Source organism: Diabrotica virgifera, chromosome 6, assembly GCF_917563875.1.
Source record: "Diabrotica virgifera virgifera chromosome 6, PGI_DIABVI_V3a".
In the NCBI taxonomy this organism is placed as follows: domain Eukaryota; kingdom Metazoa; phylum Arthropoda; class Insecta; order Coleoptera; family Chrysomelidae; genus Diabrotica; species Diabrotica virgifera.
The window spans coordinates 51,892,728-51,920,370 of NC_065448.1; the positions used below are offsets into that span (position 1 = coordinate 51,892,728).

A 27,643-nucleotide genomic window follows, 5' to 3' on the forward strand; every position below is an offset into this window, starting at 1 on the left:
GAACGAGTAGGCGCGCATACTACAATTTCTACGTATATTATGTACATTAAAACGCATGCATTGGGCACGGGAAACACTATGTGTTTATAGCTTTGTTCAACAATAAAAAAAAATAATTTTTAGCAATTTAAATGATCAAAACCGATAGAATTTGACTTTCAAATGCAGTAAGCAGAATTGCTATTGTATTTTTCAATCAAAAGTTATTCGGGTTAAAAAATTGCACTTTTTTGATTTTTTGAAAGTTTAACCGCGTTTATCTCGAAAACTATGCATTTTACGAAAAAACTTGTAAGAACATTTTTTGCTGTGAATCGCCCAAAAAATACAAAAAATTGCGAAAAATCGCTGTTATGTAATTCCTCAAGTTCTTTGTTTAGAACAATCTTATCGACATTCGAATCAACTGTTACCCAAAAAATATTCGTGTTCTACGGGTCAAAATACATAAAAAAAACTTGGGTAAGTCCATCTGAATTATGGATGCCGTTGTACCCCCCTGGCGACAGGACTATTACAGCGTGAGAAAGTTAAATAGAGAAAGCAAGAATTGCAATATAAGTTTTTATAGAAGATTTTAAAAGTATTATGAATATGTATCTTTTGCATACACATGTTGAGTTTACAATAATTGTCGTTCAAAACCAAATAAAGTGTAGGTAATGTAAAATTAATAAAAGAATCATCACGTATAGAAATAACCGAATAAGAAACATAATATAATGTACATCATCTTGTTATTACCTTATTCTTGATTTTTCGCCTTATTTTCTTCAATGATTTTTCTTCTGATTTTGTCAGTGGTAGGCGGGTAGGAACTGGGTAACCTTCAGCAATTAACGTCCTTTTTTCTTCTTCTGTGAGGACTAGAGTGCCAGTTGAGCCCTTCTGTAAAATATTGTTAATAAGTAATGATAAACTTGAGCACTCGATTGTGTAGAATACTAGATCGTACTAAACGCTGAACTACACTGCGGTGTAAAAAAATAGATCCACTAAAAATTTGGTTATTTTTGATGTTTCGAATTTCCTAAACCTTTTGTCCGATTTTTTCCACGTTATAGCCTTACTCATTGACAATATCGCTGTAATAATATTGTTGCTAGACAGTCAAACTGTCATTGTATACTGGGTGTACGAATCAAACTGTGCTTTTTTCTCAATGTTCGCATCACCCTGTGGATTATTCTAGCATTTATAAAATACTGAAATTAAAACCCAACTATAGTCTCAAGTTTTCTTAACATTTTGTCTTTCGATTCATTCGCTTATGTTGGATAATAAAAAAGTTAGATACTTTAACAACTGGCCATGTTCGTCATCAGTACAGGGTGTTTTCTAAATAAGTGCGACAAACTTTAAGGGGTAATTTTACATGAGAAAATAATGACAATATGCTTTATAATCATATGTCCGCAAACGCTTCGTTTTCGAGATACGGGATGTTCAATTTTTTTTTTACAAACTGACGATTTATTTATTGCTTTAAAACCAGTTAAGATATGCAAATGAAATTTAGTGGGTTTTAAGACGTAGTTATTGCACATTTTTTAACATACAATTAAAAATTGTATATTCACCATTGCCGTGCGTACGGGTAATATTATCGGTCATAATACCAGTTTGCGCGCCAATGGTGAATATTAAATTCTTAATTGTATGTCAAAAAATGTGCAACAACTACGTCTTAAAACCCACCAAATTTGATTTGCATATTTCAACTGGTTTTAAAGCAATAAATAAATCGCCAGTTTGTAAAAAAAATTGAACATCCCGTATCTCGAAAACGAAACGTTTGCGGACATATGATTATAAAGCAAATTGTCAATATTTTCTTAAGTAAAATTACCCCTTAAAGTTTGTCGCACTTATTTAGAAACACCCTGAACTGACGACGAACATAACCAGTTGTTAAAGTACCTAACTTTTTTATTATCCAACATAAGCGAATGAATCGAAAGACAAAACGTTAAGAAAACCTGAGGCTATAGTTGCGTTTTAATTTCAGTATTTTATAAATGCTACAATAATCCACAGGGTGATGCGAACTTTGAGAAAAAAACACAGTTTGATTCGTACATCCGGTATACAATGACAGTTTGACTGTCTAGCAACAATGTTATTACAGCGATATTGTCAATGAATAAGGCTATAACCTGGTAAAAAATCACTTAAATCGGACAACAGGTTTAGGAAATTCGAAACATCAAAAATGACCAAATTTTTAGTGGATCGATTTTTTTGTACCGCAGTGTAGAATAAAAGTATACGGAAATGAAATCAGCGAAATTAATACCAGAGACACTTCCTTGTAGTAAAATCGCAGAAAGCAGAAGAATTGGTAGAAAACAAGCATCGTGGTTGAAAAATGTCAGAGAATGGACCGGGATACAAAGAGTCGAACTGTTCAGAATTGCTCAAGACAGAAAGAGTCTTGCCGAACACACTTGTTCTTATTGATGTACCTATTCGTGACGAATGTTGGCGATCATCATGGCAGTCTTTATCTTGTCTGGAGCAACGCTGAAAATTTGCAAAGATATTGTGTTGACCTGGTTTATATGTTCTTTAACCACAATGTTCTTCTTCGTGGACCTCGCCTTCTAAATATTTCTCCCTGCAGGATGGCTTGTATAAGGGCATTTCTGGATTCATTTAGCATAATGGGTCCGAAGTAATGTAGCTTTCGAGATTTGATGGTATTCAGTACCTCTCGCTTTTTCTACGTTCTTCTGAGATCCTCTTCATTTGTAATTCGGCATATCCATGGGATCTTGAGCATTTTCCGACGTAGCCGCATCTCAAATGTTTTCAATCTCTTGCACATATCTTCGTTTAAGGTCCACGATTCAATACCATAAAACAGAACAGAGATGACATAGCATCGCAGCATTCTTATCTTTATACCAAGAGAGAGAATGTGGCTTTTGAAGAAGGTCCTCATCTGGTTGAAGGCGGATCTAGCTTTACTGATTTGTGTACTTATCTTCTAGTTGTTTCATTCTTCATTTATTATGTGGCCAAGGTATTGCTTCACTCTTTCTACTGAGGTTTGGTTGACGTAGAGTTGACGTAGAGTTGACTGTCGTTTATACTTTTCTTGGTAATTATCATGAGTTTTGTCTTCTTGTAATGCCAAGCTTGGAACTGGAGATACGACCAGTACATCGGAGCGCATGTACTTAGACCAAGAAACGAGAGAGGTAACTTCTTGGAAAAATTCGCCAGAAGACTCAGAACTAATTGTCACCTACATATTCTTCCAATTACTTCGAAAGTTGTACACGTGAATATTCCCTCAACAAAAACCCGGGAAAATGATTAGACATCACATAGATTACATTTTAGTAAATAGGAGATTCCGAAACAGCTTCACATCTGTCAAGGCCTGTCCGGGGGCAGACATGGAGACAGACCACGTTCCACTGGAGGAAATATTTCGAGTAAAACTAAAACAAGCACAGAGAAGAAAGTCACAAGCATACGAAAATGGAGGTCCAAGCCATATTAAATGAACAACTGACTGCGATCAAGGACGCAACGAACGAAGAACAAAAGATCAAACATATAACAGAAATAGTTTAAAATGTAAAGGAACAACACTTAAAGGCAGGTAAATTAATTAAGAAAAAATCATGGATGACAGATGAGATCCTGAAGGTGATGGACGAAAGAAGACAAGCCAAATATGACCCGGAATATTGTATGTATAAAGTGATAATAATAACAAGGAAAATCAGAGAAGCGAATGAAAAAGAAGCAATGGAAAGAGGCGAAGAAATTAAGACTCTACAATTAAAACACGATAGTTACAATGTACACAAGAAAGATGTGTTCTTGACAGGTGGACTAACGCGGATCCAGAAAGGAAATATAACTGATTCTGATGTAAACATCATCTTGGCAGAGTCAAATAAGAATACAGCAAGAATTGCTAGGTTTCAACTTCAACTAAAAAAGACGCAAAAAAGCCGCAACAACAATAAACTTAACATACAGAAACTTAAGTCAGAAGAAACAAAAGAAAATTTGAAACATGAAATCAACACAAATCTAGATAGAAACCCAGGAAATAATTGCAACGTAGAACAGCAGTGGCAATTCTTCAAAACCTCTATATTAGAGCCAAGTAAGAAAGTACTTACAACAACCAAATGTAAGAAAGAAAAACGGATGACGGAGGAAATTCTAGAGTTGATGAATGAAAGAAGAAAAAACAAAACAATTAATAAGACTCGCTATCTAAACTCGCTAGAACAGCTTCAAAACCAAATAAGAAGAAAAATTAGGGAGGCTAAAGAAACCTACTTCTCTGAAAAATGTAAAGAAATAGAAGAACTTCAAAACAGATATGAGAACTTCAACCTACATAAAAAAGTCAAAGAACTAGCTGGAATAGGAAATAGAAGAACCTCAAATATATTGCTCGACAAAAACGGAAATATTATAATGGAGACAGAACGAAAACTACGACGATGGAAAGAGTACATCGAGGAACTATTACATGACCAGAGAGAAGCTAGTACATCCGTAGATAGCCAAACTGGAGATGTAGGCCCAGAGATAACCAAATCAGAGGTTAGTCAGGCAATAAACTCTATGAAAATCAATAAATCTGCTGGTCCAGATGAATTACCTAGCGAGCTGATAAAGTTGGTCAACGAGAAAAACCTGGACATAACAGTAGAACTGTTCAACGCTATCTATACTACAGGAATCATCCCTAGAGAAATGTTGACATCAGAATTTGTGTGTTTGCCAAAGAAAGTGAATGCCAAAGAATGCAGTGACTACCGAACCATAAGCTTAATGTCACATACCTTGAAAATTCTGCTGAAAATTATCCACGGCAGAATACACTCTAAACTGGAGCTGGATATTAATGACACTCAATATGGGTTCCGCAATGGTATGGGCACCAGAAAGGCATTATTCTCCTTCAACGTGCTGACACAGATGTGTTTGGATGTTAACCCTTCTCTTTACGTCTGTTTTATAGACTACAATAAAGCGTTTGATAAAGTAAAACATGACCGACTCATGGAAATTCTAAAAACTAAAAACCTAGATGAAAGAGATTTAAGACTAATAACATATCTCTATTACAATCAGCGATCAATAGTAAGAATTGAAAAAGAAACATCTGAAGAAATGGAAATAAAGAGAGGAGGCAGGCAAGGCTGCATACTATCACCTCTATTATTTAACGCTTATTCTGAAGAGGTAATGCGAGAAACTCTGGAAGATGAAACAGTCGACATAAGAGTAAACGGAGTCTTAGTTAACAACATCAGATATGCAGATGATACAGTAATAATGGCCGATAATTTACAAGACCTGCAAATACTCATGAGTAAAATAGTAAGGTGTAGTAGGGAGTACCTCTCTCTCAATATCAAAAAGATGAAGTTTATGAAAATTAGTAAAAACAACCATAATACTAACGAAATCTTGATAGTAGAGGGCCAGCAGATCGAAAGAGTAAAAAAGTACACTTACCTAGGAACACTTAAAACCGAAAATAATGACTACACTGCAGAAATCAAAGTCAGAATCAAGAAAGCACGTTTTAATTTTATGAAAATGAAAAAGGTCCTATGTAGCAAAGATTTAACATTAGCTCTTAAAGTACGCCTAACAAAATGTTACGTATATAGTGTACTATACTACGGACTGGAATCATCGACGTTAAATGTAGAGACAATGAGACGACTTTGAAATGTGGACCTATAGAAGAATTATGAGGGTTTCCTGGGTAGATAGAGTTACGAACAATGAAGTACTGAAAAGAACAGGTAAAGAGAAGGAAGTTGAATTTACAATTAAAGAAAGAAAACTACAGTATCTCGGACATGTGACGCGGGGCGACAAGTATGGCATCCTGCGACTCATAATGCAGGAAAAGATAGATGGAAGAAGAAGCATCGGCAGAAGGCGAATTTCATGGCTGAAGAACCTAAGAGAATGGTTTGGATGCAGCTCAAAACAACTATTTAGAGCTACTGCCTCAAAAATTAAAATAGCCATGATGATTGCCAACCTCCGTAGCGGAGATGGCACCTGAGAAGAAGAAGAATTCCTAGAGAAACAGTTTAAGATCAAAGAGATAAGACCTTTGAGCTAGAAGAAAAGGTAAATGACGGGCCAAGAATATTGCCCCAGGATGTTTATTCTGCAATAACTCTAAAGATATATACCTCGTCCAATTTACTTACCGTTGCACGTCATCCGCGCCATAGCCTGTGACACGATACCAACACGAAATATCTAGGCGGTAGGTGTGTTCCCCTTTAGAATCATTTTGATTCTAAAAAAGAACACACCCACCGCTTAAATATTTCGTGTTGGTATCGTGTCACAGGCTATGGCGCGGATGACGTGCAACGGTAAGTAAATTGGACGAGGTATATTTAAGACACAAACAAAATAATCAAAAATTTAACTTACTGGCTGACTGCTGATCAGCGGAGTATTGATGGGCTGTCTGGTGGAAGGTTGATTCAACAGGAGGCGTGCTGTTTTTCTGGCGGCAGGTGAGCTTGGTTGTGAAATGGTCGCATTGTCTTCGCTGTCTTCGCTGCTACTGCAAGATGGCGGCGTTGGAGGTAGATTGTGGAAAGCTGTTTGTTCGATTTTGATAACAGAATTCGCTTTTTGGATAGGTAACTGTATTCTTTGGGGAATTACTGTGTGAGGGGATGTTTTGAGGGTGGTCGTCGCTGTTTTGAATAGAGCTGTGTGGTCTTCGTGGGAGGGAGACTAAAAATTAAATATTGATTCATTATAAGTCGATAAACACAATAAAAAATTATTGCCAGGAAGAGTAAACATATATGGTTCTTTTCATGAGCATTTTTCAGTGCGTCACAAATGATAGAAAAAAAAAGGTTAGTCCGTGATAAATACACATTTATGACATTTATTCTAACATGACTTTTTAGTTAAATCTGACAGTTGTCACATTTTATTTGCAATTTGGTATAAAAACAAATCAATTGTGTTTATTGCATTTATAAAAAGGTATTTTCTTTGATTTGTATAGTCTTATAAATTGTACAGATTAAGGGCCGGTTGTTCGAACGCTAATCAACAATGATCATTATCAAATAATTAATTACTGTCAATGGCAATTGTTAAAACATAATTAATTACAATTCTGAGACTATAATCAATTAAGATAACAATAATTATTAACATAATTAATAATAAATCTCATAATTGTAATTAATTATGTTTTCAGCAACCCAAACAAAGTTGACATTGACAGTTTTGGTGACAGTAATTAAATATTTAATAATGATCATTGTTGATTAGCGTTCGAACAACCGGCCCTAAATTTTTTTTATATAGAATAATATAATATTATTTAATATTATATTTTTAGCGCCATCTATTGACAACTAGATTAAATGTTATAAATGTCACCGACGAAATGTAATCAGGGACGTGCGTTTTTTCTGTCACATACAATTTAATGCGTTAGAGAGAAATCGAAAAATTGTGACGCACTGAAAAATGCTCATGAAAAGAACACTACATTATCAACTACGAGCCCCTTCCGATGTCAGTTGGCTCACCTATGGAATTTGCAGTTTATGGCAATTGCCATAAATAAATTATCATACATACTACTACTATACTATCATGTACATCAATCTACATACTTTTATAAGTTCGCATATTAATGAATATGGCATTTTTATTAACACGTATTGAGTGAGAGTATTTCCCTTATGGTTTTTTATTTATTTTTAACATTACGCTAATTAGTATATTTTCATTAATTTACATCAATATGCCTACACTCACCGGCAAAGTTAACCGCCCACCTTGTATTTCTTTCAATTTTCAGAACCTCTTTCAGAAAATCTTGGACCACATTTTATCGGTGAAAAGTACCTTTAAGGAAAAGAAAACAATAAATTTATTGAAAAAAGTCGTTTATCGGGCGATACTTAGCAAAAATCCAATGTTTAAAAATTTTCGAAGAAAATTCAAACATAATTTTGAAAATCATAGTCTAATTAAAAAAGAATGTGTGTGTACTTTGTACGCACGTAAGAAGTTATACGTCTATTATATAATTTCAACGAAATAAAAATAGTTACAACACCAAAAATTAACAATAATTACCAAAAATTAACCAAAACTTAACAATACCAAAAATAAAAAAAAAAGAATATGAATAGTCCGGGATTTGAACCCGCAATCTCTCGATCTCTGGTCCCATGCTATACCAACCGAGCTATCAAGCCCCGTGCTATTGACGTGTCGGATACAATTACACATCACGGTGACAAATAGATCAAAGTGAAGTATAAAAATAGATATTTTATTATTTTAGAATACGCCCGAGGAAGACAAATCCAAAGACACAAAAATTATAATAAATAATACATTTACTAAGAACACTAATATATTCTTTTAATGACTTATTTGCGCTGATACATACATAATTTGAAAGATTAGCAACGAACTATATAGTGTCTGTCTGCGCATGCGCCAGGGAGTTATAAAATTTCACCCTCGATCGTAAAGAAGTATAACTTCAAAAATATGAGTAATAATAATGGATGTTGTCGTCTCTGGCCCCTAGGACTTGTTGGAGCACATTCATGATATACTAGATATGCGATTGGGGGATATTGTGCCACTCCTCTACTACAGCGGTCTTGAGCTCTCCGAATGATGTAGGGACTGGTACTCTTGCTCTTAGCCGTTTTTTGAGGATGTCCCAAATGTGTTCAATTGTGTTAAGATCGGGACTGCGCGCCGGCCATGGTAAAACTTGAATCCCGACCTCATTAAAGTACCCACGGGTGAATGCATTAATGTAAAGTTTTCACCAATGAACGGTGCGAAAGACATGACATGGTCTTTGAGCACCTTTTCCACGTATCTGTGAGAGTTGGTATCACTTCTATTGAACACAACAAAACCAGTACGAGCTTCGTAAGAGATATCTCCCTAAATCATTATTGACCCTCCTCGGTAAGCCACTACTTCAGTTATAGTGCATGGATAAAACCTTTCATTTTGACTGTAGCCACTGTTCTTGCATTTCACCACAGTCCAGTCAGCATATTCTCGCGCAAAACCAAGTCTAGGTCTACAGTGTTGTGGAAGCAGTTGTGATGCGCGAGCTGGACGGAAAGGCCTCAAATTTCTTTCTGTCAGTTTTCTTCTAATGGTACGTTCATTATCATTTCAATTTCTCGCATCAAAAACACGCGTATGAGCGTCAGGAGCTAGGAAAAACGATTTCTCAACACTTGGCTGACAATGAAGCGGTCATCTCGAATTGCAGTGCAGGCTGGCACGCAGTCTTAACCCAATTGAACACATTTGGAGCATCCTCAAAAAACGGGTAAAAGCAAGAGTACCAGCCCCTACATCCTTCGGAGAGCTCAACATGGCTGCAGTAGAGGAGTGGCACATGTATTAATACTTTGCAATTTGTTGTAGGTAATTAGTCTACGATTTTCAAAATTATGTTTATTTAAATTTTCTTCGAAGATTTTTATACATTTAATTTTTGATCACTATCCCTATATACTAGGGATGGCGGTTGTTGACAAAATACCGGTTTTTTACCTACGGTTTAACCTGGCGGTTATAACCGGTCAAAAAAAACCGGTTAATCCAAAAACCGATTTTCGGTTTTTTCAGTCAATAGCCAATACCCAGTAGGTTACAATTACATTGCTCTTTACTTTGCGATACTCCATTCGAATTGATATCAGTCATCAGTCTTGTCAAATCGGTTTCAATCAGCTTAAACTTGATAGTTCGCGTGCGAGCGACGAAAAATTTTCTTATTTTTTCCCTGAATTCATTATTTTTTCCACTTATCCGGCTTTTCACCGGCTACTAGTTTAAAATGAAAAAACGGTTATAACAGGGACAAAAACAACCGGAAAAACCGATTATTGCAGAGCAAAAAACCGGTTTTTTTAGGTTATAACCGGTAGGTTTTTCCCATCCCTACTATATACAGTTGAGTCCGCGAGTCTTTGCCCGTGCGTCATCAATTAAAGCATACGAAATAATGATGACGCATGGGTAGACTCGCGGACTCAACTGTATACTACTTTTTTTTGATAAGTTTATTGTTTTCTTCCACTCAAAGGTAGTTTTCACCATATCTTTTATAAAATGTGGTTCAAGATTGAGAAAAAATCAGCCGAACACAGTTTGGTTTTCGAAATGCAGTGGGTACAAGAGAGGCTCTATTTAGTATACAAGTTCTATTTCAACGATGTAGAGACGCAAATTGCGATATTTATGCATGTTTCATTGATTACCATAAAGCGTTCAATACAGTAAAGCACGGCAAGCTGATGGAGATATTAACCAATATTGGAATTAACACCTGTGATTTAAGGATTATAAGCAATCTGTACTGGAATCAAACATCCTCTATCCGGACAGAGGCAGGAGAATCCGACGATATCAAAATCAAACGTGGGGTCCGTCAGGGATGTATACTATCTCCACTGCTGTTTAACATCTACTCTAAGGAAATCTTTCAAGAAGAAGTGGATGATGTTGAAGCCGGAATTCGAATTAACGGAGAATGTATCAATAACATAAGATACGCAGACGACACTGTGGTATTCGCTGACAGTTCTGAAGCCCTACAGGAGTTAATGAACAGAATCGCAGAAGTCAGTCAGAGATACGGACTTTCACTAAACACTAAGAAAACAAAATGTATGATTATCTCTAAGAACAAACAGCAATTTGGACGAATCAGTGTGAATGGTCAACAAATAGAAAGAGTAAAAACATATACCTACCTTGGTACGAACGTCAATGAAAATTGGGACCATTCTATAGAAATCAAATGTAGGATAGAGAAAGCAAGATCTACATTTCAAAAAATGGCAAAGTTGTTCAAATGTCATGATTTGTCAATACCCATAAAAACCAGATTACTACGATGTTATATCTTTCCTATACTGTTGTACGGAGTTGAGTCGTGGACTCTCACAGACGCCACCTGTAAGAAAATTGAGGATTTTGAGATGTGGCTTTATCGTCGAATCCTGAAGATATCTTATACCGACCACATTACTAATGAGGGTGTTTCGCTGAGAATGCAAAAAGAAAAAGAGCTGTTAATAAAAATAACAGCCAAAATCGAATACCTCGGTTACATCATGAGGAACAGTGAAAGATATGGACTGCTGCAACTGGTCTTACAGGGAAAAGTAGAGGGAAATCGAGGACCAGGAAGGCGAAGGATTTCGTGGCTGAAAAATCTACGTTCGTGGTTCAACACAACCACTACAAATCTTTTCAGAGCAGCAGTGTGCAAAGTACAGATTGCCATGATGGTCGCCAACATCCGAAACGGATAGGCACTACAAGAAGAAGAAGAAGAAGGTCCAAGATTGACAATTTCTGCAAATTGAAAGAAATACAAGGTGGATGGTTAATTGCGCCGGTTAGTGTATATTTGTATAAACATTGTGCAATTTTATCAAGATTACATACCATTTCTACATCTAATAGTACGTCACTGGCGTTTACGTAAATAGACTGTGGTGATGAAGGGCAGGACGAATGATTGCTGTCTGTCTCACTAGCTGGTTCATCTTTGATATTTAAAGGATCGTGTTGGAGATTATTGCATGCGGTCTTCATTGAAATTACTGGGAAACACTCATCATCCATTTCTGCAAGTAAATAGATACATAAATAACTCAACTGTTTGTTAAAATCAAACTAGCTGGAATAAAACAGATCGTTTTTAAAAATGCTTGGTATTTCAACTAAACGAGTTTCTTGGTTGGATGTGAGATGTGACTAAGTATACTTGCCATCAAGTTATTGTAGAAAAACCTTAAGCTTAAGCTTATTACAAAGTCATTTGTATTTGAATGGTGTGGTTAAGTTTACGGCACAGGTAGAAATTAATAGATTTTAATCAATTGGGCCTTTATTTATTATACCTGCTATTCAGTATGTTTACCTCTCGAAACTTAAGACGGCATTCAAATACAAATGCCTTTGTAATTGAATTAAGATTGAGGTTTTCTAAAATAACTTGATGAGAAGTATACTTACAAGACGCAAAAAAAGTTGCGAGGATTCGCTCTACCTACATATGCAAATATATTACAGTGTGAAGAATAACCCAATGTTGTGGCGTATTCCCAACTAACAGTAAATTGATATGAGAATTAATCGATATAGTATTAATCGATTGATATAGTATAATTAAGTGATTGATATAGTATAATTAAGTGGCAGGATTGTTGATATTTGTTTCAGAGTTGTGACTGCAAAGCTTCACTGAGGATGCATATAGGCTGAAATAGCTATATGGAGATGGTGGTCCAACTCTGAACTCATCAACCCTTTAGCGGAGATAGACACGACCCCCAAAATCTTTAATGGAAAGGGGGGTTGAGTGATAGGTGTATTTTTGAACAGGTAGCTGAACGTTCTTTAAAATGAGATATCATAGCTTCACCGAGGACGCATAGATGCTGAAATAGCTATATGGAGATAGTGGTCCAACTCTGAATCAAATAAAAACAAAAACTGCCTTTATCTTTTTTATAATTAAGTGATTGATATTAGTATAATATGCATCGAGCATTTAATGATGGTCATTATGAAGCGAGTATGAGGGTTACGAAACGAGCCGTATGCGGCGAGTTTTGTATAGAGTACGAGCTTCATAATGATAATTAAATGCAAGTTGTATACACTATTTTTTCTGTGATCATTCACAACAAAAAATATATTCAAATTTATTAATTTTGTAACACAAATAAATTCAGTAGTTTGTCAGTTTGACGGTTTGTTTACATATTGAGAACTGTCAAAGCGTATGTATTTGACTCGCCATTGGTCACTGCGCGTGTACCACCTTTATTGCGAATGCCATATCGCGATTCTATTGGTTAAAAATCTGTATCTTAATGAAAAGCTGTATCATAATGAAGTTCATTATGATACAGGTAGTGACATCATAATTGATATGTTATACGCTCTGAGCTTCGCTGGTGTCGCTCCTAGCGGTTACTAATTCAACTTTTACCGGTAATTTTTAAATTTATTATTTAATTGTTATCGCTTAATATTTACAACGCAAAAAAGTAATTAAATTGTAATCGATTTTAAGATTTTTCTAATCATTTTGACGTTCTATTGATAAAATAACAATTTCTTACTTCGGATACTTTGACAATAATCGTGTAGATGGCGCTAAGATTATAATAGATTATTTATAATTAGATATTACGGAACATTAAAAAAACTTAAATTCAGTATTTAAAACGTAAGTATATTTAAGGTAAAAATATATACCACAGCTTTGACCAACGAATATTGTTTATAATTAATGTTTTTAATTTTAATTTTAAATTAATCACTTTGATATTTATGTCAAATTTCCAGTAAACGTTTACAAACTTGTCACTACTTGCGTTCGCGAATTTGTAAATATCCCCTCTACGTACGAGCTCACAGCGTATAGTATGAGAATAGAAAAAGTATAATTAAGTGATTGTATTAATTAAAATATCTGTAAAAATTGTAAAATAAAAATAATAATTCTTCATTCTTCTGATTTATGCGTTTTACTTACTTGGTAAAGATTTTTTTGTTACAGTACCAGTTGCCAGTTTTCTGGCACAGTAAGTATACAGGTGCTTATAAACAACACAATAATGAAAATCTGAAGGGTTTGCACACAATAATGAAAATCTTTACCAACCGTTCAAGTATTACGTAACGCAGGCGGGGGGGGCTTGTTACGCAATAGTTAAACTCCCATAAGAGTGCGTTACGTAGGGGGGTAGGGGGTTAAAAATCTTCAAAAATGGCGTTACGTAATACTTAAACGCTCCCCAAGTGAATAAAACGGATAAATCAGAAACATATTATCTGAGTTTGACAAATTAGTATATTGATATGACAAAGTATTAATTTGTAATTTGTAAGACGTTAATGTCTTCATCATAATTCAACAATGTCTTTCTTTTTTGGATCCTGTTGGGGTGAGGGAGAAACTCCCCCCTCCCCCCTTAGTTCTGCCAATGCAAAAGCACAATAACCGTTGCGTTGGTAGTTTAAATACCATACCGTGAGGAAGGAAGACATCTCCAGAGGCAAAATTGGGACTATACCGAATAGTTATCCAGCCCACAGTTCTTTACGGAAGCGAAACATGAGTTATGAACAAAAATCAAGAAAATATGCTGAACATCTGGAAGCGAAGGGTCGTAATGAAGATATTCGGGGGAGCAAAAGACGATGAAGACGTTTGGAAGAGACGAACAAATGCAGAGATCAGAGAGCTGTACCGGAAACCATGATACTATAAATAACGAGATAGTACCTTCTCGTAGCGCAAATACGCCCGAGTTCGCGCATGATGACGTAACTGGAGACCGGAAGTTGAATTTGAATTCTTGTTAAAGTTAAATGGGATTTGTATGCATTATGTGTTGAAATCATTTAATTATCAAAATAACATTAAACTTCAATATATTCGAAAAAAAAATTAGTGTCGAGATTCCTGTCAAAATAACTGTCAGAGATAAAATATAAAAGCTTACAACCGCGAACAATTCAAACTAATCGGACATAACGAATGATTACGAACCATTACGAACTTGCGGGTCTCCACTTACGTCACGACTTCCGGATGTGCAATATATTATCTTGTTATTTATAGTATCATGCCGAAAACCAGAAATTAACTCAGACCATGAGAACAAAGAGACTTAGATGCAGTGGCGGCTGGTTAGAGGAGGCAAGGGAGGCTTAGCCTCCCTATAAATTTTTTACACATGTCTTTGCTATTATTTCCACTGTCTTCTTTACTTTGCTATTTTGCTTCGCGTTAGAGATATCGGAAAAAGTTATTTGAACAAGTTGTTCCAAATAATGTTCTAACCCCACTTACCAAATTTCATCAGAAAATTTGCACTTTTAGTTTTTTTATTATTTGTAGTCTGGATCCTAAAATTGGAGCGGAGGCTGCTGGCCGGAAAGTCTCACTTGCTAATGCTCGGCGCAGCCCAGCAGCGCTTAAGGAGACCGGTCTCCTTAGCGCTGCATTATCGCTTAACGCACACGCTGCCCGGAGATATAGCAAGGGCGGCTAATCGGCCAGCAGCCTCCGCTCTAATTTTAGGATCCTGACTACAAATAATGAAAAAACTAAAAGTGCGAGTTTTGTGATTAAATTTGGTGTGTGGGGTTAGAATAATATTTGGAACAACTTGTCCAAATAACTTTTTCCGATATCTGTAATGCAAAGCAAAATATCGGTAATTTACCCTGTTTTTGGATTCGCAGTAGGCCGCTTTTAGAATTAAAAAAATTCAGTTGAATATCTTAAAAAATGTGAACCTTCAACCTGTATGGACTGCAAAACTTCAAATCTCTATTTATTTTGATATGCATATCTACTTATAGAGATAGAATTGTTGACAAATAAACGACACAAACTTTGGTAATACTATCTATCTATCTAATCAGCCCTAAACATCCATCCTTGGATATAGGCCTCCTTTTCCTTCTTCCATGCCTCTCTATCTTGGGCAATTTGCATCCATTTTGACCCAGTGTGTTTCTTCAGGTCATCTGACCATCGCATCTGTGGCCTTCCCCTTTTTCGTTTGTGGTTCCATGGTCTCTAATGTATAATCATCTTAGTCCATCTTTCATCCTTCTGCCGTAGGGTGTGTCCGGCGAACTTCCATTTAAGCTTTGCTACTTGGGTAGAGACGTCTTTCACTTATGTTTTGTTACGGATCCATTCGTTTCTTTTCCTGTCTGATAATTTAATGTTCAGCATTTGTCTTTCCATGGCTCTTTCTGTCTTTGCTATTTTTTCCATATTCTCTTTTGTAAACGTCCATGTCTGAGAGCCATATATTCAACAATGAATTATGATGATTTTTCTTGCTCGTGCAAATTTGTCTAGATATTTTACAGTTAGGTATAGCCTCCCCTATTGTAAAAATTACGAGCCGCCACTGCTTAGATGGTTAGGTAATCTTGCGAGAATTGGTGACGGAAGGTGGGCAAAGGACTCGTGCTAAGAGGGGAAGGAAAGAACAGAACAGGACGACAACGGAAACAGTGTTTAGAAGCGTGCAAGGAAGACATTGGAACAATCCGGGATAAAAAATTGGAGAATTGCGGCCGTGGATAGAGCAAAATGGAGGAAAACAGTGGAAAATTCCAAGCCATGGACCCTTAAGGCCTGTTGAACTGTAATACAGTACAACCTGCCATATCCGGACCTGTCATATCCGGACCTCCCCATATCCGGACGGTTCTGCGCCGTCCGGATATACCGAAATCTACCGAGAAAGGCAGTCCTGCTGTTGGACAACGCACTAAAAGAAGAACTAAAAGATGGCGAAATAATGTATTATAGAATCTATAAAACGTGTCTATCGACGAAAGTTATTGACGGCGTTGATTACTGGAATGTATGAAGCAGAAAGCGTTTCAGAGACTGTAAAAGAAGTAGTGGTCTTGATATCCGGATTTTTTCATATCCGGATCGGTCTGTCGCCACATTGATCCGGATATGGCAGGTTTAACTAAATTGGTCTCTATATGCTAAGTATCTCCGATGAAGAAACACAATAACCGTTGCGTTGCGCGTTAGTAGTTTAAATAATCCATACCACACAAATAACAATGAAATCAGAATTATCTCATCCATATACGATATTAAAGAAACGACTTGACTGCTAAATTTTGAAAGTGAACGTGCCAATTTTAAACTAAAATATACCAAGAAACGCCATAATGGACAGAATGTGCATGACAAATTGGTTTACAATGTACATAATTTAGATAAGGACATACTTTAAGCCATTTCCAAAGACGTAAGCAACGTTTTAAATATCGCTAATGTATTCTGGATTTTTTTAAAATAAGTTTACGTATCTAATCAGTGAATTATGTTTTATGTATTCCGTAAATTATATTAGGGTATAAGAAATGTACGAAAGAAATGTTCGGAATTCAGTTGTTTACAAGCAAAATAATTTCTTTTGACGTTATGAATATTGAGAATCTTAATTTTAGCGTTATATCAAAACAGGTTTTTTAATAAACATCTACATTTAGCCCAATAAATGACCGTTTCGGAGTGTAATTTCCAGGGGCAACTCCGAATTGCATGAAAATTTGGATTTAGGTTCTACTTACCCTCCACTTCAAAGTTGAATTTGTGCCGTTGGTTGCTTTTACTTGGGGGATGACATTTACCCCTTTTCGGGGGGTGAAAAACGCATGTTTAACGCAAGGCCGAAAATGGATAAATTGACTTATTGTAAGCACCTTTTGTTCTATAAAGTTTTTTACGAAGTCAATACTTTTCGAGTTATTCGCGATTTAAAATGTTGATTTTTCGACAAAAAAACTACGTTTTCAGACGGTTTTTCCCAAATAACTCAAAAAGTAAATATTTTATCGAAAAAATATTTTTAGCAAAAGTGTAGCCTATAAAAAAGCAAAAAAATGGTGTACCAGTAAAGTCTACAAATTGAGTAGAAGCAAAGTTGTAGCTCATGAAAAATACGTTCTTATTCGTCTAATTCCAAATCGAATAATTCAACACGAAATCACCGAAGAAAGAAGCGTGTTTCGGGAAAACCTTATTAACATTTTTAAAGTATCGAAAAAAAGCTTATTATTTGTTGTTTATAAAAGTCTACAGCATAAAAATTTAACGAGTTACACTGAAAAAAAAAGTTGGCCCCCTTTTTTTGGTAAAAAAATCGTGAAAACCTCCCTCTATTTAGCACCCTAAATGAAATTAATCGTTTGGCTTTACCATCTATTTTAACTGTATGTATCTTGTTTATATGATCTGTAAGTTTGATTGGTTTGAAGTGCTTATTTTTGAAAACATTTGGTTTTATATTAAAAAAAAAAATTTTTTAAAATTTTTGAAAAATTTCACTTTTTTAAAATAACTTAAAAAGTATTAGTGATAAGAAAAATCTTAAAGAGTAAAAAAATGTAGGTTTTTCTATTATAAATATGCTAGTTTCATTTTGTTTCTCCGTAAGACAAAAATTGGTTAAGATATGGCTATTCAAAATTTGCATACACTCGTGATTAGTGACCCATTCAAGTTTTCTCAGTTATAACCCTTTCAAAAATAAACACTTTAAACCGGTGAGACTGACAGATTATATAAAAAATAGATAGGTAAGTAAATTGTTTGTAAAGCGGTAGCTATTAATTTCATTTGGGGAGCTAAACACGGCGAGATTTTCATGATTTTTTGATTTCAAGAGGGCCAACTTTATTTTGAGCGTAACTCGCTTATTTTTAATGCTAAAACTTGTGTTAACAATTAAAACAAAGCTTTTTATAAACACTTTAAAAAAGTTTAAATGGGTTTTTCCCGAAAAGTGCTTAATTTTTCGGTGATTTCAACTTGAAATATTCGATTTGGAATTAGACGAATAAGAACGTATTTTTCATGAGCTACAACTTTGTGTTTATTTGATTGATAGACTTTACTGATACACAATTTTTTGGGATTTTCATAAGCTAAACTTTTGCTAAGGATATTTTTTCGATAAAATATTTACTTTTTGAGTTATTTGCGAAAAACCGTCTGAAAACGTAGTTTTGTTGTCGAAAAATCAACATTTTCAATGGCAAGTAACTCAAAAAGTATTGACTTACGTAAAAAGCTCTATAGAACAAAAGTTGCTTAAAATCAGTCAATTTATCCATTTCCAGTCTTATCTTGAACGTATGTTTTTTCACCCCCGAGAAGGGGTGACTGTCGCCCCCCAAGTAAAAGCAACCAACGGCACAATTTCAACTTTGAAGTGGAGGGTGAGTAGAACCTAAATCCAAATTTTCATGCAATTCGGAGTTGCCCCTGAAAATTACACGGTGTCGCCGAATTTTCCGTTCATTTACTGGGCTAATAGATAGACCGGGGCATTTTGCGCAGAATCAATTTTTAAATACAGCACCTAGAGTGCAACTCTTTGCATTGTGTTCAGGATGACGTTAGGAAAAAGTCTACTATACAAAAAATGGGCGTAAATACATAATTGCACTTTAAAGTGTATAAAATGCATAAACATGTCAAAATAAGTATATTAAGGGCCAGATTTTGTTATTCGGGGGTTTTTGGGACACCTCGATGTACCTGGTGCCCAGGGTTACTGCTAAGACTCGTCAACTGGAGTTTTAAGGGTTTTCGGCACTCAATTGATCCAAACAGATAATTCTCAGGTTTTTGGGATCGCTGAACACGATCTCAATCATTAGAACCTGCCCCCGGAGCACCTGGTGCTCGGGGTCACTGTTGAGGCACATCATCTTCTGGAGTTTCGTTGGTTTTCGGCACTAAATTGTTACAAACAGATTACTCGGAGGGTTTTCGGGGTTGGGGAACACGAATATGACATTAGAACTGACCCTCGGAATACTTAATAATTTTATGTCTGAGAAAATAGACTAAAAACTATTAATACCAGAAAACGTACGAAGACAAAAAACTAGCATCCTAGCCAAATGAGTCGACGCTCTTCAAAGTAAACATAACAATTTTTATTGTACATTTTACATGTCAATATCCTCTATAATGTAACTTCTGTAAATCGTTGAGAAGATTTATTTTAAAATCATAAACGGCAAACCCAGTTTTCGTTTTCATGAGAAGTTCATTGGAATATACAACCAGAAATAACGGATGTGACAGCATTCCTGGTAGACTAGCCTCTGACTAATCCTTCCGACAAGGATACTTTAGGCCGATCCCAGAGATATTCTGATATAGTGAAATGTAACATGAAGAATGTGCAACACACTTTAGCCCCGTCTATAAATACCTTTGTAAAACATAGACATAGTTATGATATTCCTTTGTTTTCAGCACAAATCGATTCATAAAATTGTCGACTAACTTATTACCTATATGTGAAATATGATTGTAGTAATGATTGTAGAAATTTTTAAAATTGATGGTTTTGACAGCTACTTGATGGAAATTCATATTATCTAACAATAGAACATTGAAAAACTTTTGTTCTCAATACTTCTACAAAATTGACACATTTTGTATACAAGCTGACATGTAGTGACTATCCGAAAACTTACATCGGTCTAACCGGCAGAACCTTTGACAAACGTACAGAAGAACACTAAAGAGCTTTTAACACTAAAAAAACAGATCCTAGGTACGCACCTCACATTCTAGATCTAGATCATAATCATGTTTGGCTGATAATTACAGGCCAATCACTGTAACAAGTGTACTCTCTAAGATTATCGAAAAGTATATTTACAATAAAATGTTAAATTTTTTGAACAAATATGATATCTTAAATAAATGTCAGCATGGGTTTCTTCCTAATAAGTCTACAGAGAGTGCTTCTATTTCATTATTTAATTATATCCACTCTGCTTTGGATCTTTTTTGTACTCTTTTTTGACTTAACTAAGGCTTTTGACTCTATTGACATTGAAATTATACTGCATAAATTAGAAGCGCTTGGTTTTCGGGGTCATTTCTTGAACTGGTTAAGGTCATACTTACAACATCGTAAATTCCTAGTAAAAATCGATAATAAGAAGTCATCTGTTTTTAATCTTGATCAAGGTGTACCGCAGGGCTCCGTATTGGGACCCTTAATATTTCTATTACATATATGTCAATGACTTGATAAATTTTTTTAACTGCAGATCATACAGTTCTCTATGCAGATGATTCAACAGTTTTAGTTGACGCGTCAACTGAAGTTAAACTCATATCCAAAATGAACTTGGTAGCACAGGAATTTACAACCTGGTGTAAAAGGAACTCTTTAATGGTAAATGCAAAGAAAACTGTATGTTTGCAGTTTTACTCGCGCAGTAAGCCATCCCATGATTATAAGATCACAGTTAGTTTTGAGGAAATACCTTTTAGTGATAAAACATTATTTCTTGGTAGCATTCTAGAAAGTAATATGACATGGGATGAGAATGTTACTAAAGTCTGCAAAAATATGAATAAGGGTTACTATGCGATCTTCCAGTTGAAAACTCTGTTTAATACCAATCAATTGATAAGTGTGTACTATGCATTGGTTTACTCATATATGGCCTATAATGTTGTCTTGTGGGGAAACTCTAGGAACTCTTCTAGAGTTTTTATAATTTAAAAGAGAATTCTTAGACTGATATTGAATATTGATAATAGACAATCATGTCGTAAATATTTTATTGAACACAGACTGCTGACTTTCTATATATCTATAAGTGTATTATTCATGTTAAGTCTAAATTTCAAAATTTTACCCTCAACTCTGATTATCATAGTTACCCGACAAGGCACGGAAGGTTGATAAGCGTGTGTAAACATTTCACAACTCTTTTTGAAACTAGCCCTGATTTTGCAGACTCTAAGTTTTACAACTGTTTGCCACTTGGTATGAGAAATGAAAATAATATTCAAAGATTCAAAAATAAATTAAAATCATATTTGATCCAATTATGCGTTTACAACTTAAATTATTTCTTTGACTTAATAAAAGACTACAGGGAATGAGGAACGACGGGGTTAAGAAACGATCTATATTGCATAATTTTTTTTATTAAATTGTATTTTGTTGATTGTATTTTATGTAATTGTCCTATATGACTTGTATGTTGATTATGTTTTGTTGATTATGTTTTATGTACTTAGAGTTCGTCCGCTATAACTTTTCCCATGCGTCACGATTCAATTTCAAACAAATTAAGTCAAAACATAAAGTGAAACGTACGCCGATGTGTGTAGTATAATATAGTATACAGTATACAAAATGTATATACACATCAATGTTTGTTTCACTTTATGTTTTGACTTAATTTGTTTGAAAATGAATCGTGACGCATGGGAAAAGTTATAGCGGACATATTATACATGACTTGTCCTATATCGCATTGTGATCGAATTGGATGAATAAAGATATTCTATTCTATTCTATTCTAATCATCCTTTCAATGAACAGTTTCAAATTCTCCATATTCAAAATAAAGACCTTAAGCCAGTGGTGCTCAGACTTGTACTGAGAGGGATCTACCACATAAACTGCAAGCGTCCAGCGATCGACTGCTAGGAAAAAAAGCAATTTTGAAAATAAAAATCTTTATTGCACATTTCTATTTGATAAAAAGTTGTAACTACATAGAGTTGTAATTACAGCAATGTTTTTCATCTTAATTTTATTTGGATGTTGATGCATGGCATTGCATATCATCCACAAGTTTTTCATATAGGATGGTACGTAATTGCCAAAAGCATGATAAGAGATGTTCCTCAGTTAGCCGATGATGACACTTTAATTTTACCACCTTCATTTGGGAAAATGCAGACTGTCACACAAGTACGTTGATCCAAAGTATGCTGTGAGCTGAAGAGCTACTTGCCTCAAAGCATCCTTCTGTAACACCTCATTTGAAATGTGGTGTTACAGAAGGATGCTTAGAATAGCATGGACACAGAAGAAAACGAGCACGAAAGTATTGCGAGAAATGGGTAAAGAATGTGAAATAATAAACACAATTAAACTAAGAAAGTTACAATATCTGGGACACGTAATGAGGGGAACGCGATATGAACTAAGACTGATAATACAGGGAAAGGTAAGAGGCGGAATTAGTATAGGAAGAAAGAGAGTGTCATGGTTAAAGAATTTAAGGGACTGGTTTAGATGCAGTTCTATAGGACTCTTTAGGGCAGCGGTGGATAGAGTAAAGATAGTGATGATAATATCCAACCTTCGATTAGGAGGCGGCACTTGAAGAAGAAGAGGAAGATAAAAGACCAAAATTTTGTATCGGTCGCTCTGGACTTTTATTTTCTGTACCTCATTTTGGACGGAAATGATCTCCATATTGAAAGTAACGGATAATTCAGTGGCAATTTTTTCCACGTCTTCACAAGAAAAATGGATTAGACATAAATGTTAAAATATCTGTCAGTTTTTAAAAATTAGCGAAGCTTCTTTTAAAGTCGCTACGAACTGCTTGTAGCTCCATCTCATAATAAACATAATTCAAATGAGTGGTTACCCTTTTTTCAGCAATGGAATATTGTTTAACTCCTTTCTCTTCCTTTGATCAATCAATAATTTCAATTTGTTGACAAAAGAGTCAGCAAGTGTCGTGAATGTGGTGAGTCAGCACAGTCCCCGTATTTTCTTTCTTTCTTTTTCTTTCTTGACTGGCTTTACAACTCGGGGTGAGTCTTCGCCGCATCCACTATGGCCCTCCATCGTCTGCGATCTTGCGCTTCGATTTGCCATTGTTGTACCCCAATCCTAGATAGATCGGTTTCAACATCATCCTTCCATCTTTTTCTGGGACGGCCCACTGATCTTCTACCGTCTGGTCTCTCGAAGAACACTGTCTTTAGCACTCTGTCTTCCTCTAATCTTATTACATGACCTGCCCATCTTATCCGATTAGCTTTTATATGTCTGACGATGTTTTCAGTACCATATAGAGTCACCAATTCAGCATTGCGGCGCCCGTATTTTCCCATTTGTATTTTTTTCAGTGAATCGCGATCGACTTCAAAAACTTTGGCGATCGACCGGTCGATCGCGATCGACACTTTGAGCACCGCTGCCTTAAGCTATCTTATCGATTAGAATCTATGGAATATGAAATAAAATCTTTTAAATGACCAACTGGAGACAAACAGCTTCCCACTCCTCAACCTATTCAATTAAAGACTTTAAGATGCAGACACACACTAAAATACATCACTTGACAAAGGCACTCTGCCGAAACAGCTGTAGTGGCATTAGCTTATAATAAATTTTTTAGAAGTAATGAAAACAAAAGTTTTTCAGTGTTTTATTGTTAAACATGTTTATATTGTTTAATATGTATGAGTATAATAATAAACCTAGTCAAAATGTTATATTAGAATGTCTTATATTTTTTAGAAAAAAGCATTTGTTTCTTTCCGGTTCCTTTTGTTTTTGGTAAATATGTCCTTTAAACTAATATTAAAATAACATAAAATAAAATAAAATAAAATAAAATTGAAATAAAATAAAATAAAATAAAATAAAATAAAATAAAATAAAATAAAATAAAATAAAATAAAATAAAATAAAATAAAATAAAATAAAATAAAATAAAATAAAATAAAATAAAATAAAATAAAATAAAATAAAATAAAATAAAATAAAATAAAATAAAATAAAACGAAGTAAAATATAATAAAATAAATTAAATTAAAAACCGCGTAGACGATAAAAAAGTTATTCTTCCCCTCCTCGGTCATTCACGGAGTGCCATATCCCGGTCTTTTATATTTATATCGATATAAGTATTGTACTAAGAAGCAAGAATATATTCAAAGCTTATTTACCATCAACTTTGTGGTGTGAAGTAGGCGAATCTGGTAAACTATCTCCATCTGATGTAAGACTGTAAGAATGTTCTGTCTTAATAGGTCTGGTTCCCAAAGCGGCGTCCGTCATCAGTCTATCGTGAAGAATAACTCCCGGCAGGTCCTTGGTTGGTATGTAGCTCCATTCGATGGTCATATCCCCTGACTGCATTTTTAATACCTCTTGCATCGCCTGAAACAAAAGGAAAACATTATTAAAACATTTGTCTTCATAAAAATTGAAAATACCGACTTAAAAAATTTGTTGTAAGAACAAATACTTTAATTTATTATTCTAATTGGAAAATAAGCCACAATTTAACTTGAAAAATTATTTTATTAACCTTTCGACATCCACTTCGGACGTCGTTGTCAAAATACAAAATATTAATAAATTAAACAAAAATGTTGTTGCTTAGTAAAAAAATTCTTTTAATAATTTAATTAAATCTGACTCATTCATATCGACAATTCAGACATATATTAAACATTTTAAAGTAGAAGTATTTAAAATGATATTGTTAATATTTATGAGTTGCGTTCCTGGGACGACTTTATTGAAATATAGTTCATTTGATTACATGAAATCAACTTCAACTCAAGAATATCCGCCACAAAAAAATCATAGCATGTGTCTTTAAAAAGACAACCACATGCAATGGTGACAGTAAAATTCTCGTGTTAGTGATTCCATAGTAAATCACGAGGAAAAACCAAGAAAAAACCTCATGAAACTACCTCGACATTGTAAGTATTTGGTCTTACATTCAGTGTACTCTCAAAATTAATTAAATTATCTGCGCCGTTTTAAGCTTTACAAAAAAAAAAACAAAATAGGTACACCACCTGAAAGGTTATCAAAAAACACCCATTTTTTACCTTACATTACATGAATATGGTAATACTTATTTCTCAAAAAATTATTATTAGACATGTCAACAAATCAAAAAAGAGCCAATATCTATTGCAATAATAAACTAATGAATAGGCATTTCTCGGATGCCACCAACGAAGATAAAACCGAATGTATGTACATAACATTCATAGATGATTGCATGTTGCCTTTGGCAAACTATGCTACGACAAAATTATAGGAATACCTTTTTTATGTTTCCCTTTGAAAAATCGATGTAACTGTCTAAAGAGTCAGAAGAGAATTTTGTTTCAGAACACGAAATATTATCCGTAAGTTGGTTATAGCTAATAGACCTGGATCCCGCGTACCAAAAAAAGTTGATTAATAGCAAGCTGAAAATTTGTTAATAGCTTAACGGTATCTCGTCGGACAAACTTTGATGTATGGGAACACTGGAACAGGGGAAGTTTTAATTGTGGAACAGGTTACAGGATTCGAACGTCAGACTACATAAACGTCCCGTGTATTTTGTCGGACAGAATTTCCAATTGATTTGTTACCCTTTTATTAAACTCTCATGAAAAATCAGTCTGCTATTTATCGCCACATAATTCCTGTTATTTGACATGTTCTACGTGTCGGACTTATTAAAATGCCCAGTTGGTGATAAATAGCAGTCTGATTTTTGCACGAGAGTTCAATGAATCATGGAAGTTCTTTCCGACAAAATACATGGGACGTTTTCGTAGTCTGACGTTCCAACCATGTAAGCTGTTCCACAATTAAAAGTTCCCCTGTTCCATACATCAAAGTTTGTCCGACTAGACACCGTTAAGCTATTAACAAATTTTCAGCTGGCTATTAATATACTTTTTTTGGTACGCGGGATCAAGGCCTAGAAGATATGTTTGTTTTCAGCGTAGCTATACAATTTTATAGCAGATGATTTTTAATTAAAAACAAGAACTGATGTTACATAAAATGATTTACAATCAAATCATTAAAAAATTAAAATAAATTAATAGGTATTTGGAAAAATTATTTTTGTTGTGACTGTATTATCTATTTAGAAGATTGGCAATAATCGTACCTAATGATTTATATAATACCGGGTGTTCACTTATATTTTCCCCCAATTCTAACTGCCTATAACTTCTAAACGACTAAAAATAGAAATATTCGGTTTTAGCTGAAATGTTTTATTTTAGTAAAAGTTTTGTTTGAATGGATTGAATTTTTTATACTGCTTTTAAATAAAAGATGGCGGATTTTTGAAAAAAAAACGTTGTTGCCTTTTTTTGTTGAAACACCCAGAATATTTTTTTGTAAATTGAAAGAACGGTCATTTACCTATTCAGCGATATAAAGATTTTTAAAATCGGTTGTCAAATGACTGAGCAATTAATTTTTAAAATGAGAGATGCAATGTGGAAATCACATAACGGAATATCAATTTCTTAGTTATATGATATCCACGTTGCACCTCTCATTTTAAAAATTAATTACTCAGTCATTTGACAACCGATTTTAAAAAACTTTATATCGTTGGATAGGTCAATGACCGTTCTTTCAATTTACAAAAAAATATACTGGATGTTCTATTAAAAAAAAGTCAACAAAGTTTTTTTAAATAACCCGCCATTTTTTTTTTCGTAATTGAAAGCGATATAAAAAGCTCAATCCATTCAGACAAAACTTTTACTAAAATAAAGCATTTTAGCGAAATCCGCATATATCTATCTTAGCAGTATACAATTTCTCTGCAGTTAAAATGGGGGAAAATATAAGTGGACACCCGGTATATTAACAACAATACATATTGCCCCTTATACTGTGATGAGCGCGCTAATAACCGGTAAAATAGCACAAAAGATGGAAAACGTATTCCCCGAAAAATATTTTTTAGATTCTATGGGACATTCTAAATAAAATAGGTTTCTTGTAATTTTTCTCAAAAGTTAATAATTTTAAAGTTATAAGCGATTTAAGATCGGAAAAATCCGAAAATTCGCATTTTCGGATTTTAAGTCGTTTATAACTTTAAAACCGTTAACTTTTAAGAAAATTGACAAGAAACTTATTTTATTTAGAATATCACAAAGAATCTAAAAAAATATTTTTCGGAGAAAAAAAGGAGATTGTTGAACTAGAGCTCGCCGCACCCGCAAAAAAAACTGATGGACACGCATATTTAACAATTAAAAAACAACGGTGTAAATTGAAGTTAGACCCGATCACTCTTCAGATTCTTGAAACTGAATTTTTAAACTTCAATTTAAGTATCTGGCAACCTCAAAAATACTAATTTAAATATAAGTTTTTAAGCCTCTAAAATGTGTATTTTCGCATTTTTCAGATTTTAAATGGTCAATAACTCGAAAACTATCAATTTT

General features: G+C 34.5%; 1 protein-coding gene across 2 annotated transcripts in view; it reads right to left on the minus strand.

The window, feature by feature from the left end:
• The window catches only part of LOC114325904 (cyclic AMP response element-binding protein A), a 609,112-nt gene that overhangs the window by 16,432 nt on the left and 565,037 nt on the right, over positions 1-27,643 (minus strand). For both annotated transcript variants that reach the window (XM_050654157.1, XM_050654158.1), the window contains exons 2-5: positions 24,374-24,587; positions 11,500-11,681; positions 6,448-6,759; positions 745-888 (exon numbers count right to left, since the gene is read on the minus strand). In XM_050654157.1, coding sequence (XP_050510114.1) covers positions 745-888; positions 6,448-6,759; positions 11,500-11,681; positions 24,374-24,587 — 852 coding nt within the window. The remainder of the gene's footprint in view (positions 1-744; positions 889-6,447; positions 6,760-11,499; positions 11,682-24,373; positions 24,588-27,643) is intronic.